Here is a 17,623-nt window from a genome sequence, read left to right on the forward strand (position 1 = left end):
ACCTAGTATAGGAATAATAACCATATAAGGGAATGGGTAATATTTTCTTTTAGAAAGGCAAACTTTCACATTAAGTTAAAAACAAAATCAATGTATTATATTTTCAAGAATAATACCTTATAATAAAAAAGATTAAATATAATGGACGAGCAAAGCTATATGAGGCAAATATAAACAAAAAAGAAGATAAAGTAGTAGTAGTAGTGGACAAAGTAAAATTCAAGGTAACAAAAAACTCATGAAGGCAGTAAAAAAGATCAGTTTAATCTTATAAAAGACATAGTCTAGAAACATGGAAACAAAATACACAATGCAGAAAATAAATATATGAATAGAAAAAGATAAAAGTTATTGTGGGAAAATTTAATATACAACTATAAATCTAAGACAGGCCAAATGGATAAAAAAATAAATAAGGTCATAGAAGACTTGAGTAACATAATAAAAGTTTATTTAAATGGTTTTTTTCATATGATACACACAATTTAAAATGATATTTGTATACGTATGATGCAAATATTTTAAAGTGCTTATACTCTAGGTCACAAGAAAGGCTCAATAAACTTTTCAAATCAAAAGCAATTCAGGTCAGATTATTTGACCTTAGCACCAAAAAGAACAACAATTCCTAAAAATTAATAATATAAGTATAAACAAATCAACAAAAAGCTAACTACTTAGAAATCTAAACACAGTTGCCTAAATAGTTAGAATTTTCTCTGGATAAGGAAAAATATAAAAAACAAAACAAGAAAAATGAGACTTTTACATAATGTTGCCAGAGCAGCATATAGAATTTAACCCATGGCTTTATATACTTTCGTAATTTAAATGGAGAGGTAATAAACAAATGAAACAAACCCAAATCTAGGTGTTTATCCCAAGAAGTTAGAAAAAGAATATAAATAGCCTTAGGCAAAACAAAAAGAAGGAAACAATAAAGATAAAGGCAAAACCAATGAATTAGAAAACAGAAAGCACTCGTATAAATACACAAATCCAAATAAATGATCAATATTGGGGGAAGGAAAAAATTAAATGCACAAAAAGGCAACATAGGAAAGGATACAGAGAAGTATATAAATATAAGAGAATATTATAAACAAGAGTATGCTAATTTCAACCCCAAACAAGCAGATATTTTTCTGAAGAACTATAAATAACAAACGCTGACTTAAAAACAAGAACAAACTTAGAATGGATCAATGACTGAAGAAATAGAGAATGCTCTCATTACTCTCAACTTCCATTCCACTTCTCATCTCCAAACAACTACATGGTTTATAGAGGAATAAATTTAAAAACTAAAAAAGATATATTTCCATGCTATATAAACTGTTCCTGAATACAGAAAATAGTGGCAAACAAACTAACTCAAAAATAGAAGGCAGTGGCGGGAAAAGAGGAAGACCAAATATGAGATGGATTGATCCATAAAAGAAGTGAGAGGCATGAGACTGCAGGTGCGCTCAGAAGGGCTGTTGAGATCAGGACATTATGAACATCACTCATTCAGAGAGTCACCAAGAGTCAGAGGTGACTCAACGTCATGTAACACACACCCAACTCATTCTGTAAAACTACAATCTGGATACCAAAACCTGAAAAAATAGAACGCACACACAAACACACACCCAGAAAACTGTTAAACTACTTTCATTTATAAATATAGATGTGGAATTCATAAACAAACTAGAAATAAAATCCAAATGCATATTTAAAGAATAATTTACACTAAACAAATAGAGCTTAGTTTAAGAATCTAGAGATTACTATTAGGAAAGTTGTCAAAACAATATAACAGATTGAATTAGAAATATATAATATGATATGTCAGTATATATTCTAAAGCATATGCTAAATTAAATTCTATCACCAGTTTCTTATTTAAAAACAAAACAAAACAAACCTCTTTAAAAGCAGAAATGTAAGGGTACTTCTTTAACATGACAAGAATGTCTCTTTGGAACCCATAGCAAACATACATTAATAAAATTCTAGAGGCTTTCCCAATAAAATCAGAAATAAAACATAAATGTGTGATCACTTACCAAAAAAAAAAATATATATATATATATATCTGGAAGTTTGGGTAAATTCATTGAGACACAAATCAAAAAATAAGCGCATCAGAAAAGATAAAAATGTTACTTGCATAAGATATTATTACATATGTAGAACAATCAAAAGAATCAAGGGAAAGGTGTTAGTGTTAATCAGGGAGTTCTGTAAACTTGCTGGATATCAGGTAAATCTTTCAAAATTGATACATTTATATATAACAATAGCTTTTTAAAAAGAGAATAAAATAAAAAGAAAACAAAGGATTTAATTTCTGATAGCAATAACCAAACCCAGAGAAACAAAAAAACCTCTCCAAGAAATGCAAAAAGAAACCACAATGAGATATCACCTCACCCCAGTCAGAATGGCTATCATCAAGATAAATAGTAACAAGTGTTGGAGAGGCTGTGGAGAAAAAGGAACCCTCATACACTGTTGGTGGCAATGCAGACTGGTGCAGCCGCTATGGAAGGCAGTGTGGAGGTTCCTCAAAAAATTACGAATAGAATTACCATATGACCCAGCAATCCGTCTCCTGGGTATCTACCCAAAAAATCTGAAAACATTCATATATAAAGACACGTGTGCTCCAATGTTCATTGAAGCTTTGTTTACGGTGGCCAAGACATGGAAACAACCAAAATGTCCTTCGATAGATGAATGGATAAAGAAGTTGTGGTATATATACACAATGGAATACTATTCGGTGGTAAGAAAAGATGATATAGGAACATTTGTTACAACATGGATGGATCTTGAGAGTATAATGCTAAGCGAAATAAGTCAGCCAGAAAAAGCAGAGAACCACATGATTTCACTGATATGTGGTATATAAACCAAAAACAACAAAAGAACAAGACAAACAAATGAGAAACAAAAAATCACAGACACAGACAATATTTTAGTGGTTACCAGAGGGTAAGGGGGAGAGGAGTGGGAGATTAGGGTAAGGGGGATAAAATATATGGTGATAGAAGGAGAACTGACTCTGGGTGGTGAACATACAATGGGATTTATAGATGACGTAATACAGAATTGCACACCTGAAATCTATGTAATTTTACTAACAATTGTCACCCCAATAAATTAAAAAAACCAAACAAAAAAAACCTCTCCAAACCAAGAAATAACTCTAGTGAGCAATGGTCCAGATGTATATAAATAAAAGCACATAACTTTAGAAATTTAAAATAAAACGACTAAATAGAGATATATACCAAGTTCTTGACTGAAAAGACTAAATATAGTACATACACCAATTCTCCTCAAATTAATTTAGAAATGTAATGCAATTCTAATCTATGTGACAATGTAAGTTTTTCTTACAAACTTATTCTAAGGTTGGTTTTGAAAATTTAACACCAGAATGATAAATCACAAATTTAAATTTACTATGAAGCAACAGCTGTTAAAACATGGTAGTACGAATGCGAAGAACAGATTTTTCAAAAGAAACTAGTATGGGATAAACGTCACAAATTTAGGTAGAAGGGAAAAATGTTGAAATATCTGGTTATTCTTTTGAAAAAAAATCAATTTAGATACCTCAAAAGATACTTTAAAGTTGATTCCAGATAGGTTTGAAAGCAATATTTAAAAATAGTAACCATAGACTAAGAAAAAAAAAGGTGACTGCTGAGATAATGATGGAAGAATTCAAAAGGAAAATACTGGTAGATTTGGTCACCGACAAACAAAAACTATTTGTAAGTCAGAAATACCATCATGAAAACTAAAAAGTAAACAGCTGAGAAAACATCACAAACCACTAATGCCTTTAATACACAAATACTATTTTCCAAATCATTCAGATTTATCCCAAAGACAAATGAGCAAGGGTATAGAAGACAATTCTTAAATTCAACCCACACATTTCTAACAAATGTATGAAAATATAGTGGTTAAATAAATACACATTAACTACATTGTTGATTGAGAAAACGAAAACTGAAAATGCTTTTGTCTATGAAAGTAGCTATGTTTGAAAAAAATAGTCCTGAATTATTTCAAGGGAATACATTGCTGATCAAATGTAAATTGGAGTATTTGGCAAATAGTCAACCTATATATCCAGAGTTTTAAGAGCTTTTGTACAATTTTATACTATATGTGTAAAGCTGGGACTTTATTCTGAACTATACACCAAATACAGAAATAACTTTATTCTAAAAAATGTTTGGTGAGTTATTAATTATAATAAAAAATGGAAACAACTCAAATGTCTAAATATTTCAGAAAACAATCGATGCTATATCTTCATTAGGGTATTATACAGATTATTTAAAAGCAAATTTATCAAGGGTTTTAATGACAAGAAAATTCTTAGGTGAAGAAAGTGCAGAATGTGAAATAATTACAATTAGTAAAAAGTAAAAAAAAAATCACCAAAACTTGTCTATATCTGTCCCCCACCCCCACCCCCCCCAAAAAAAGACATGAGGGAAATACACTAAGATATTTTTGGGTATTTGGTTCAATATTATTTTTTTCTATGTTTCTGCATTGTCTTGAAGTTTTCTGTAAATGTATATTTCCCATAGAAAACACATACATACTAAATGTCATAGATTTTACAAGTACAGGAAATACTAAACTTATAAGATCTTAGTTTTAAATGGGGAAAAGGATGCTGGTCAGCTCAGAGGCTCTCAATTCTATCAGCATATTTGATTCACCTGAGAAGCTTTTAGATCATTCTGACTCCAGGGACCCACTCAGATCAATTAAATCAGAATGTCTTGGGTATTTTTTAAAACTGGCCAAGTGATTCTAATGTACACCATGGCCTGAAAACTACTTATGAAACCTCTTCAATCAGTGCTTTTCCAACCTTAATGTGCAAATGAACCAACTGAGAATCTTGTTAATGTGCAGATTTAGTAGGTGGGGGTGGAATTCAAGATTCTGCTTTTCTACCAAGCTCCCTGGTGATGCTGATGCTGCTCCTCCATCCAGGTACCAAACTTTGAATAGCGAGGCCTTAAACCTTACCAACTGTGGGCAAAATAGTTCGTTTATGTTTCATGTCCTTTAATTACTGTAACAAACTGTGCGACTTAGGTGTTATTATTCCTCACTAATTTAAAGTGGAGGTTCAGAGAAGTTATAACAGATATCTGATTGGCTTTGTGACTCCAACCACCCCTGGCATCTCTCTGTGTTGAAAAGAGACCTTACAAACAGATGCAAAAGGATTAAAGCTAGATTAACATTTAGGCCTATATAATCTCAAATGGCTAACTAAACATGAAAAACAGAAGGTGTTAATAGATGCTTAAAAGGCCAGACTTGATTCAAACTGACAAAGTTAAGTAGTAGCTAGAGCATATGTTTTTAGAAGGTTCCCTCTCTCTTTTTACTCTTTTTTTTTTATGGTAAGATATTTATAACATAAAATTTGTCATTTTAACCATTTTTAAGTGTATAGTCCAGTGGCCTTAATTACATTCACAATGTTGTGCAACCATCATCGCTATTTCCAATAGTTTTTATCACCCCAAGGCCAAATGCTGTACTCATTAAGCAGTAAACTCCCCTTTTTGCTCCTCTCAGCTCCTGGTAAACTCTATTCTACTTTTGTCTCTATGAATTTCCATATGTGAGATATTTCACATAAGTAGAATCTTATAATATTTGTCTTTTTGTATCTGGCTTATTTAACTTAAGGTTTTCAACATTCATCCATGTTATATCATGTGTCAGGACTTCATTCCTTTCTATGGCTAAAGAATATTCCATTGTTTTATATACACATCACATTTTGTTTATCCATTCATCTATTCATGGACATTTTGGTTGTTTCCCTTTTTTGTCTATTGTGAATCATGCTGCAGTGAATATTAGCTGTGTGATAATTAGCTGTGTGTGAGTCCGTTTTCAATCTTTTTGTGTATATACCTAGGATTTCAATTGGTGGGTCATGTGGTAACTCTATGTTTACCTTTCTGGAAAACTACCAAACTGTTTTCCACAGTGGCTGCACCATTTTACATGTCCATCAACCATGTGCAAAAGTTTCAATTTTCCACATCCTTCCCAATACTAGTTATTTTCCAATTTTTTAGAATTATAGCTATCCTCTAGGTATGAGGTGGCATCTCATTGTGGTTTGTATTTACATTCTCCTGATAGCTATTATAAATATGTAATACATCTTTCCATGTGCTTATTGGCCATTGGTATGTCTCCTTTGGAGAAATGTTTAAGTCTTTTGCCCATTTTAAGCGTGGGTTGATTGCCTTTTTCTTGTTGCACTATAGGGGTTTTTATATATTCTGCATGTTAAAAACTTATCAGATATATAATTTGCAAATATTTTCTCCCATTCTGCAGGTTGTCCTTACACTCTATTAATACTGTTCCTTTTACCTTTCTCCCCCAATTATGAAATATATACATGCTTGACTGGAAACATTGGGAAGTATTGAAGAATTCCAAAAAGTATAAGGAATCAGAAAAAGCACCCATAGTTTCAACTGAAAGTTAACTACATTTTGGCACATTTGTTTTCCATCACCTTTAATATTTACATTTACTTTATATATTTGAATACATTTCCACATATAGAAGTTATTTCCAATGTTTTACTATTGATAATAACCTGAAATTAGCATAGCACTCTATAGATTTCTCATTTTCTTCACATATCGTAGAATTTTAGAAGTAGAATTACTAGATAGAGGGATCATAGCAATCCCTTGCTTGAAGCTCAAGCTTCTGCTAAAATGCCAAACATCCCTGGGAAGCTCACCATGCCTTAGTCATCTGAACACACACTAACTACCGCCACCATGAGATGCTGTCTTTAACATAATTTTGGTTCTGATAACAAGATGGCATCCTAGAAAGTGTCACTAAGGGATAGAGGCTCAGGAAGTGTTTACTAAAGATAAAGGTAGGGGAGGGAAGGTGAAAAAACAAGCGGAGACAAGTTGGAAGTGAGGGATTGTCCTGGGCAGGGCTCAGGAGCAGCAGGAGGACTTGGAGCTCACGTGGGAGGAAGAAAGGGAGACAGAAAAGTGTGAAGACATGAAACACAAACTTGACCATGGCACCACTTTATCTCGGGCTACTCCTAGTTGCTGGGTATATCTGTAAATGCTTATTGCTAGATGTACAGATTGTTTCACCAGGTAGGTGAGGCTGCTTGACCAGTGACGTGAGCTTCGAAGTTCCCAAGTGACTGTGACTGTGAATTGCTGAATGCCATCTGAAATTTTAGTGACCGATTCGTCCTACACAGCGGAGAGTTCCCACACCTGTAAGTACTGCACACAAAATCCTACAATCTGCATAATTCCATTTTTGTCTACTTACACCATTGAGAAGAGACATGCAGTCTGGAGTTAAGAACAGAAATTTCTCCTTGGAACAGTTAGTTTGCGCAATTGTGTAAGTAACTTCATACTTCCATCCAGACACCACCTGAAACAATTTTGAATTGAATATTTAAAGGGCAGCTGAAACAGTCTTCACAGTGTTATGAGGACCTTAGTATACTGTCTGGCATATCATAAGTACTCAAAAATATAAACAATTATTATTAGGCAAAAGTCATGATTGAATAAATATTAAGCACTTTATGATTCTCACATGCCTCAACACACACACACACACACACACACACCCCTATACATCTGAAAATGAAAAGCAATGTATAGATGGAGTTACCCTATTTCTTTAAGTAAGACCTAGCAGTATTTGTTCTGCCAGGAGCATGAAAAAAATGTTCTATTGAATTTTGTGAAATATGAATGATATTCTTCTAAATGGTTAAAGACAACTTTGGAGCTAGAGTGACCTTTAATGGTAGGTTCTCAAGTTCCCAGACTGTCAGGTAATAAGACTTCTTTGCTTTCTCCTGGACTAGTCTCATCCTGATTGCTGGATTTGGACATAAGTGAGTAGAATATGCATCTTGTATGAAGGCAAGTTGGAAGGTTTCTTAAAAGCTAGGAATGTTATTGACCAAGTCACTAATATTTAGAGACTGAACTACAAGGGACCCAATCAACTTTCAGTAAAGACTTCATGAACGGAAGCAATGAAAAGAACAGATTTACGAGTATTTACGTTTCTTAAATGATCATATGGAAACTATAATTTAGAGGGTCCTCAGAAAGCTATGCCAACTTTTTAGGTATAACTTAATATTTTGGAGCCATGTTTGACTCATGATAGCTGGTGATGCTCTAGCTTTCTTAAAACCTTAAGGCCAGAATGTGTCTTTCATTTCACCACCACCTCTCGGAAGAACGTGTAATGCCGACTACACATTCATTAAAAACAATCTCAAATGAAGGGGTCTGAGTAGCCACCCATTTTCCCTTTCCATAGTGCAGTATCCAAATCACTGCAACTAAAGAGAAAGCTCTTTGCCTCCTGTGCTAGTCAGATGAGAACGTAAAAGAACTCCCTCATCACCAGTCGTGGAATCATATGGTTTCCTTCAGCCAATGGTTTATTTTAGGTAGTGAGACCCTAAATATAGCGATCCACCAAATTTTAACAATACTGTATGAAATGAAAAATTAAAGAACAAACCTGACTCTGGGCCCTTTTTACTTCTTTAAGAGAAAAGAGGTGGGAACTATCAGTGTTGTTGTTAAAATGTTCAATGGCATATCTCAGAACCCGTTCCACGTTTGGGCTAGCAGTTGATATGGGTTGCTCGCAGCCAAGGCATTCATACCCAGGTGTCACCACGGGGCCGTCAGCTTGACAAAGAAAGAATAGGCAAAAAGGGCAGAGTTAATGAGCAAAACACACATTCAGATACATTGCCCTAAATAACTAAGATAATTTCAAAAGCCCTGGTAAACAAACCTTCCAGTAAATCCCAGAATGCATTAGGAAAAGAGGACACAGAACTGCATTTCAGTCAGAGGGAAAAAAAAAACACCAAAAAACCCTATCATTCACCTTGGGACATCTTACAGGAACACTACTGTTGATAATTATTTTAAATTTATTTAAAAGTCATTTTAAATTATAGAAGCCATACTTAATTTATTATGTATTATAATAATAAATATCTCTTATGAAAAAGTAAAACATTATACATATACTACTATTTATTTTTCATTGTTCATTAAAGCTCTTTGAAGCCTGGTGTAAGATGCTTTATTATCAATTCAATCCAACAAACACATGTTTTGTACCTGCGGAGATATGCCAGGCACTGAGCTAGACTACGTAGATATGTGAATTTGTCAGTAATGGTCACTGGCATGAAGGAGTTGGGCAGTGTTGAGAGGGAGAGATGAAACTGTAGATGGATCACTTCAATATAATTCTGTAAGAGCACAGAAAGGCAGGCGCCTGGAGTGAGCTCAGGACTTTTTTGAGGAGAAGAGACCTGAGACAGGAAAGGTGAAGATCAGTCCAGGTCAAGCAGGCAACAGAGGAATGAGGCCTGAGAAAAAGAACAAATGGTTCCCAAGAAAGCAGGATGAGTCAGGGACATGGGTGTGAGATGTTATGTATACACATTTTACCAGGGCTTAACTCCGGAGGCTGGGAGGGGTGATTGAAGTCTGAACGGTGGCTATAGAGAGTCTTGTTATTGAGCCTGGGATGCTCTCTGCAGGCCCGGGGTTACTAACCGTGTTACAAGGGCCATGGGCTCCTTGGTGAACATGATGACAGCTATGGTGCCCTCCCCAGGAAAATGCTCCTACTCACAATGTTCTCCACATAATTTCAGGGTCTCCATAAACCCCCTGAAGTAAATTAAGAATTGTCTGCTACAAGAATGAGGAGCCACTGACGGGGTTTTACTAAAACGATGTGAAATACTAAAACAGGTGTGAGTTTGTATTAACTTACCAAGTAATGTTTACAGCAGATTGCCCTAACCTGCTGGTCAGTGCAGGCCCACGCCAAAGTCCTGAAGGATTCCTAGACCCCTTCCCTAAGGGACTCTCGCTTCCCAGATGTGCAAGATCCAAACAGAATCAGGAGACCAACAATGTTCTACAACACTTTCCCTCAGCTGTTAGCAGGTCAACACAACTCCCCTAGCAACTTTTTCTTGGCTTTCACTCCATAAGTACATGTGTCAGGAAAAAGATTTACTGGATGCATATTCATGGCTCCCCACCAACCCGCTCCTTAATGAAGTTATGTTGTATCAGTGCAGTGGGCAAAGTTAAAAACCTGGAGGGGAATTACATGGGAAAGGTGAGAAAATTCCTTATGGGAGAACCCCAACAAAATAGATGAACCCAGAACATGACAGGGGAGATGGAGTAAAGGCCAAAGGATGGTTTGCCTGACTTCAAGGGCAGCTCTGACAGGGGTAAAACAAGAGATGGAGCAGCAGCCTTTTGAGGGTGAAAGGAGTAGGGGAATATGTAAATTCAGTTTTTCTGAGTGACAGGATGATTTTCCACCTTGCCCCAACATTTCTTGAGATAGTTTTTTAAATTAAAATAAAGATTTTAATTTTGAATTCTGGCCAAAAATGTTTCAGATGAAGGATTGTGGAACTAGCACCTAGTAATTTCTGAAGGTGTGGCAAAGAGCTTTTCTCTCATAGTATATAATCTCTGTGTTCTGGATAATGTGAAAATTTGCTTATGAGATGAAGTTCTTCAACTGAATAATAAAAAGCCATTCCAAACAACTTTAACTACTTGTAATTTCTTTTGTGTTTTGAACTGTTTTTTGTTTTTTGTTTTTTAATGCAACTTCCTATAAGAGCTGAAACTCAAGGGATAAGGTTTCTGTGGGTTTCATATAGATGAGTAAGGCCAGAACAGAACAACTGCCATTCTGATGAGGTTCAAGAATGTGCCTGAAGACGTTGTTCTGGAGCCTCAGGTACTGAAACCCTATCTTGCAGAAAGCCAGTTCTGGGGTGACTTTTGTGATTGACGTCACCTAGATGTGCCCATTCTTCCATATCTGGCCCTTCTGCCAAAGGAAGGAAGGAGCTAATGATAGTGGTTATATCTATTCATAAGTTGTTCCATACTTACAGGGTCTACTATACCAACTCTGCTACTTACTAGCTGTGGGATCTTGGGCAAGATACTTATTACCTGCGTGGGCCTCAATTGCCTCATTTGTAAAATGGGGCTATTAATACCTTCCTGATAAAATTGATGTGAAGTTAACTATGTTAATACATGTAAAGTGATCAGAACCCTGGCTGGCAATCAGTGCTCAAAAAACGCCAGCTATTATTACTTTTATCCCGATTATCAAGAATACATTATTATGGTATACCTGTAGGCATCTCATCTAGTTTCAGTCTACAACAACGCTGTCCACAGGGAATTACTATGATGCTCTTTTATAGATAAAGAAAAGGGAAGCCAAAAATGTGAAGAGGTTTTGAAAGATTCCTCGCCAGGTGGAATCAAGGCCTGTGCTTTTCTCATTCGAGGATGCTGCCTACATTTGAAGGCAGGCTTCACATCTTCTCATCCTTCTGCAGTTCCCTTGCGCACACACCTACTACAGTCGGGCTCTCAGGAAGAGTCGGGATGATTGGCAGGAGCCTGGCCCCAACCTCAGGACTCTGCCACTCCAGCCCCAACCCCCCACCAAGGCTGAGAGTGGCATCTCTAGGACTGTCCTCTGAAGGGAGTGTTTCCTAGGTTGTGCTCCTGGTCCCCACAGAAATAGTTCCTTTTCCCCAGGGCAGCGCCACTGGGTAGATCTCTTACCTGGAGTAATCTGGCAGGTCTGGGTAGCCACAGAGAATTTTGTCTTCTCGCTCTTCTTCACGGTTGCTGTGCATTCTCCTGTGGCCTAAGAAAACAAACAGACAAAGAAACAAGCCATTTGTCTTAATCTTTCAAATGGGAAGTACACCTAGGACTGTTGTGAAATATAGCTTTCCTTTCTTTATAAACTTGTCAAGATTTTTTCTAATAGAGCTTTGAGATATAAGGATGAATGTTTTTATAACAAATTATTATTATTTACGAACCACTAATATTCAGGAGACATCAGAGGAGAGGCAGTATAAATGACGAGGTTTTAAAGTATGAGTTTTTTCTTTTGAGTCCTGGAGATACGGCTTTTTCACCAAAATGGACACAATGCCCTAAAACCAGCTTGCTATGAACTCTCCTCTTGCCTTACCTTCCAACGTGAGTGTTCAAACTGCACACAGAACGTCAGTGTTTTCATATTAAAGAGGTGAATCCACGTATTGTGGAAAGAGTGGCTTGCTTCCTGGAAGATACCATCTGCAGTCTCCCTTAATTAAGGCCAAACAACCAGCTGTGGTGTGGCACGCAGATGTGAGGCATTTGGGTAAGAGAGCTGTTGTTCTTCAAACAAGGGTCTTGGTATCATGTATCTCCTTTTATCTTCCAACAACCAGGTGAGGTCAATTTTATCTCCCTTTTACAAGGGAGTGCACTGGTTTTGAGTGGTCAGCCAGTTGGAGGCAGAGCAGGATTCGTACTCAGGCCTGTGCAATGGAAACACCCACTGTCTCCCTTCACCAGCCCCTGATCGTGGCCCAAATATTGATTTGTTATCTCTCCGGGGCCTGACATACACAATCCAATTTATCATTAGAGCCCTCTTCTCAGGGGAGGACTTTATTCATATTTAACGTCTGGCCTCTCCATGCCCTTTCTGTCTATGCAAGAACACAGACATCAAGCATTTGACTGTTCTATACATTTAGGGCTTATGTGTATCTCTCACAAACAGGCTCAACAATATTCACCATCCCCAGCACTAGTGAAAAAAAATCTGGCAGGCTGAAGGAGAAAACTAGAGGCGCAGGAAAATCAACAAACTTACAGCTTCCTCCGCGTCTTTGTAGTCACAATCCTGCCAGGTTTTGCCACTTTTTACAGGACAGTCTCCCTCCTTGATTTCGTACTTGACAGCATAAAATATGTCAGGGTTCTCCTGAAAAACAAATAAAGGGGGACCAAATATATGTAGTAAGTCACCCAACTGACTGAGCACCAAACCATTTGAGTGGCATACTGTTATGAATATTTGATCTTGATTTAATTCAACAAAAGCAAAACATTTATTAAAAACACTGAAAGTTGTAAATACTTGCAAGAATGTTCGTAACATATTTATAAATATGTACAGAGGATGCCAAAAAAATGTATACACATTTTAAGAAAGGAAAAAACTGTATTAATTGTAATACTCAATATGTACCGAGAACAAAAGATGAATACAAGTCACGTTTGACTTCTGCAATCACAAGAAGTGCTCAGAGTGGTTACCATCAGCGTCCAGACACTTCTGATTACAGCGAACTACTGATTGAGCATAGATAACATCTCTTAAAATGTATATACATTTTTTGGTGACTCCGGTATTTTTTTAGTTATGAATCAATATCCATAGTATTAGCCTATTTTTGTAGAAGCCAACTTATATGTACATGTATTATTTGTAAAAGTCTGGAAAGTTATGCAGCAGAGTTGTGAAGATGGTTGTCTCTCAGTGGTAGGAGTATGATTGTTGTCACGCGGGAGACTCCGTTCGCTGTGCCATTTGTCCTGCGAGGCAGCCTGCGGGGTCTCTAGTCCCGCTCCCCACATAAGAATGCAAGATATGCTTAGGCCAAAAAGGAACACCCACTGAGCCATCTGTAGGGAAGTCATACCACTATAGTCTCACTGGACGCTGGAACCACAGGACCTGCAACCTGCTGTCAGCTTTTTTGCCTGCTGCCCAAGCCACTCACTAACCAACAGAGCTGCGGCAGTTATATCAGTGGCTAATGGGCTAACTAGTAACAGCTGATGGCCATCTACTCCCCGAGTCAGCACCTTTCCACATGAGGCCAAGAGCCTGGAAACTGCTCTTTGGGACTCTGTCCCGACAATTGTTTTTCTCTTTTTTTTTTAATTAAAAATTCCTGAATTACCTGAGTGCTTTTTTTTAAACATAGTATATTACTTGTACAGCTATATAAAACAAACGAGACCTTTTTCAATTTTGAAAAAAATGTTAACAGCTATTTCTGGATGATGGGATTAGTTATCAGTAATTTTAGTATTTTTCTTTGCTTTTCTTTCTTTTCTATTTTTTCTAGCATGTCATGAAATAATGAATAAAACTTTTAAATGCAAAGGTGATGAGTTAATTGAGCTTTCAGATGCAAAATCCTGGCATGTTAAAGATGCAAAATCCTGGAGCAGTAAGTGACCTGAGAAAAGATGTTGTCCAAGCCCTCATTTTGCAGGTGAAAGGAGGCCCTGAGTAGATGGGGCATAGCTTAGGCAGCCTCCCACCTTGGAAAAGCACATCCCAGGTCTACTGACACCCGGGGCAGTGCTCTCTGAGAGCCTGTTTGAGTCAGAGTGTTTGTGTCTGAGAGATGATGGAGTCAAACGAGATAATCTCCAAGGTTCCTTCCAGGTCTCAGATTTTGATAAAGCAGATGATGGTAGTGGTATAGGTGATACCCATATAGCAAAATAAATAGCGATTCTATGGACATTTTAGAACAAAAACTGACATTTGTGATGGATGTCAGCCAATGACGACAACACCCATAAAATGTTGCTGAGGGCACCAGGACTCCCATGACTACATTAGTTTGTGAAATAGAACTGCTCGATTTTACTTTCAGAAAAAAAACATGTCCACTGTGTTTTTTCTTTAACCTCATCATGTCAAATATCTGGATTCTTTTCCTCCACTGAAATAAACAATTGCCTAAATATCAAGGAGACATAGTGACATTCGCTAAAACTATTGAAAGATTTATATTTCTTGAAAGCACACATCTTGTTCGGATTTGTTTTCAACCTGAATGCAGCAATCAGTGACAAAAAATATTAAAGAACAACTAGAACATGGCTATTACCCTTGATGCATTTGGCCATATGGAGTTTATGGTAGATATTCTGTCTAATGCAGTAGAACCACGTGAATCTCCTTTCTGAATTCTCCTGTTAGATGTACCCCTTCCCACTGTACCCCAGCTTTATTGAGGTACAATTGACAAATAAACATTGCATATTTTTAAGGTGTATAATATGGTGATTTAAGATAAATATAAATTATGAATTGATTACCCGTATTAAGCTAATTAACACATCATCACCTCACATAATTATTATCTATTTGTGTGTTTGGTGAGAACACTTAAGATCTAACCTTTTAGCAAATTTCAAGTATACAATACAGTATTACTAACTCTAATCACCACGTTGTACATTTGATCCCAAGGATCTATTCATCTTATAACTAAAAGCCTGTATTGTTGACCAACTTCTCCCCATTTCCCTCACTCCACAACCCCTGGCAACCACCATTCTACTTTCTGCTTCTGTAAATTTGACTTTTTTAAATGCCACATATAAGTAAGATCATACAGCATTTGTTAGATGTACCCTCTGAAGCACCCCCTCCCTGTTTGAGGTCCGGAGGTCTTTATATTTTAGTTTAAAGCTGGTCACACAGTAAATCCTCTTGCTGAGCCATGACTGACTTCCTGGAGTCTCCCACTCTGCATGCAAATGACTCTTCCTACCTTTGTTTCATTTCACCCTAGAATACCGCTCCTCTGATCACCCAGGAAGCCAAACTTGGTGGATGAGGACTAGTCATACCCTGCCTTCCAAGCTCACGTCAGAGAGTGGTGTTGGTCTTTTCCATGAGCTGCAAGCTTCTACCTTTTATTACCGTTCTCAGTTGATTGATGATTGGTGTGTGTGTGTGTGTGTGTGTGTGTGTGTGTGTGTGTGTGTGTAAGGCCTGGGCTCCAAGTGATAGCACAAATCCCAAATGACCTCAATGTTAAACACAGTTCACTCACCGTCTTGATGACTTCTGTTACGCGGTACAATACAAACTGGTTGCCACTTTGGTTTCTCTCGTTATACGTCTTCAGAGCTGTGTCCACAACCTTAAATATGTCTTCATCATTGCAGTCAATTTCTTGCGAGTTGTACTTCTGGGGTAAAGTTGGTAGCAGCCTGGAGCAAAGGAAAAGGAGGGCAATTAACTTCATGATTTAAGTCTTTCTCTGGGAGTTTCACCAAGCCTTGGGAGCTAACTTGGACGCTGATTTTAATTCTCTCCAGGCTCTTATATCCTCTGTCTCTCCTCTCTCTGCCTTAGCACTCCAGGGCCCTGATTGGGTTCCTGATGCCATACAATGTTTGCCTTGTTTGATAAGGACAAATGACTGCTGAGTTACCCAAGCAGATGTCCTGGAAGTTGGAACTTACAACACTGGGGCTGTTGACCTGCTTGTTTACATTTGGGAAGTATGTGGGAGCACAGAGCACATTTCCAGGTAATTGCACAACTCTGCATAGCAAATCAGAGCAGAATCTAATAAAGGGGGAGAAAAAGAAAACACCAACCACCTCTGTAGCTCCCTTTCCCAAAACCATTTATGAAGGTCATTACATGCGACAACAATGCAACAGTGTGCAGACATCTTTCAGGAAAATTGCTTTGCTGGACATCTAGTTGCAGAGAAGCAGGCTGCTACCAATCCTGCTCCGTGCCAGGGGAGCCCATGCACAGGGATATAGTGAGTGCAGGGAGGCTCATACCAGGACATTGGCACAACTACAAATGAAAGATGGGCATCCTACCTGGTCTCTGGCCAAGGCAGCTTCTCTCCACTCAGTTAAATTAGGTGTAAAAAAGAAAATACCAGGGTGGAGGAGACAAGTGAGAAGCATAAAAAGGGATGGGTAGAGTGAAGCCCTGCTTAACCCTGTCCTTGCTCCTTATTTCTAGTTTGGTGGATATGGGGGTCTTTCATTCACCAAGCCTCAGTGATTTCTGATCAAGTTAGACATTCAGGGCGAGAAGTTCTAAGAGTTAAAGATATGGGTTACCTCTTAGTAGATGTTTGCCCCCAAGTCTTACCCTCTTCCCCCAAAAAAGATGTTTGACTTCATGTTTGTTGTCGATCGTGTCCCTAGCTTGGCAATTTAGTCTCTCTGAGAGTCCTCGGAAAAGAGGGGTCAATGTGGGCTGAGTGGTGGCCTTGTCACTCAGGGACAGGAACATGAGCTGGGCAGTAAGTCCAACGCTGATTCTAATCCAGCTCTGCTACTTAATTGCTAAGTGATGCTGAACAAGTCAGGGTCATATAGCCTCTCTGAGCCTCAGTTTCCTCATCTGGAAAAGTGAAACAACATACTACCTTAATGAGGTTTTTCGAGAAGTCAATGAGATAATACAGGTGTGGAGCCTGGTAATTAGAGCCTATAAATTATATCTAATATTAGCGTGAGATGGTTAAGGGTCCCTGACTCACTGAAGCAGTTTCCGGTGCACGGTGATGGCAGAAGGTAGATTCTAGTGTGTTTGCCTGTGTGTGTGTGTATGGTTGTGGGGATGTCGGAAATCAAACTAAGATGAAAGAGACTTAGGCTGGGAAGAAAGAGGGGCCCACAATGATGGAGAAGCTGGAGATGGGACAGTGAGATGACTGATGGTGCACAGTCCAGGAGAAGGGAAAGGAGGACGAGGCTGATCACGGTGGGTGTTTCAAGTGAAGACTCAGAAGCAGGACTTGGCAGGGTACACAGGCTGCATAATAAACAGGAAAGGATGTGTTTTGGGAGGAGGCTGCTGTGAGTTCTCA

The 17,623-nt window shown here is 37.7% G+C and overlaps 1 protein-coding gene across 3 annotated transcripts in view; it reads right to left on the bottom strand.

Moving 5' to 3' along the window:
* The window catches only part of LOC117036298 (kininogen-1-like), a 124,451-nt gene extending 108,295 nt beyond the window's left edge, over positions 1–16,156 (bottom strand). Inside the window, exons 1-5 of one of the 3 annotated variants that reach the window (XM_033131109.1) lie at positions 15,830–16,142; positions 12,835–12,945; positions 11,739–11,823; positions 8,608–8,780; positions 7,381–7,488 (exon numbers count right to left, since the gene is read on the bottom strand). In XM_033131109.1, the coding sequence (XP_032987000.1) occupies positions 7,381–7,488; positions 8,608–8,780; positions 11,739–11,823; positions 12,835–12,945; positions 15,830–16,024 (672 nt within the window). In that variant the 5' untranslated portion in view covers positions 16,025–16,142. Of the gene's footprint in view, positions 1–7,380; positions 7,489–8,607; positions 8,781–11,738; positions 11,824–12,834; positions 12,946–15,829 lie in introns of all 3 variants that reach the window. The other 2 variants (XM_033131100.1, XM_033131090.1) reach the window with 2 other exon arrangements.
* Between the last annotated feature and the right edge of the window lie 1,467 nt (positions 16,157–17,623).

Source organism: Rhinolophus ferrumequinum, chromosome 2 (assembly GCF_004115265.2).
Source record: "Rhinolophus ferrumequinum isolate MPI-CBG mRhiFer1 chromosome 2, mRhiFer1_v1.p, whole genome shotgun sequence".
NCBI classification, from domain to species: Eukaryota; Metazoa; Chordata; class Mammalia; order Chiroptera; family Rhinolophidae; genus Rhinolophus; species Rhinolophus ferrumequinum.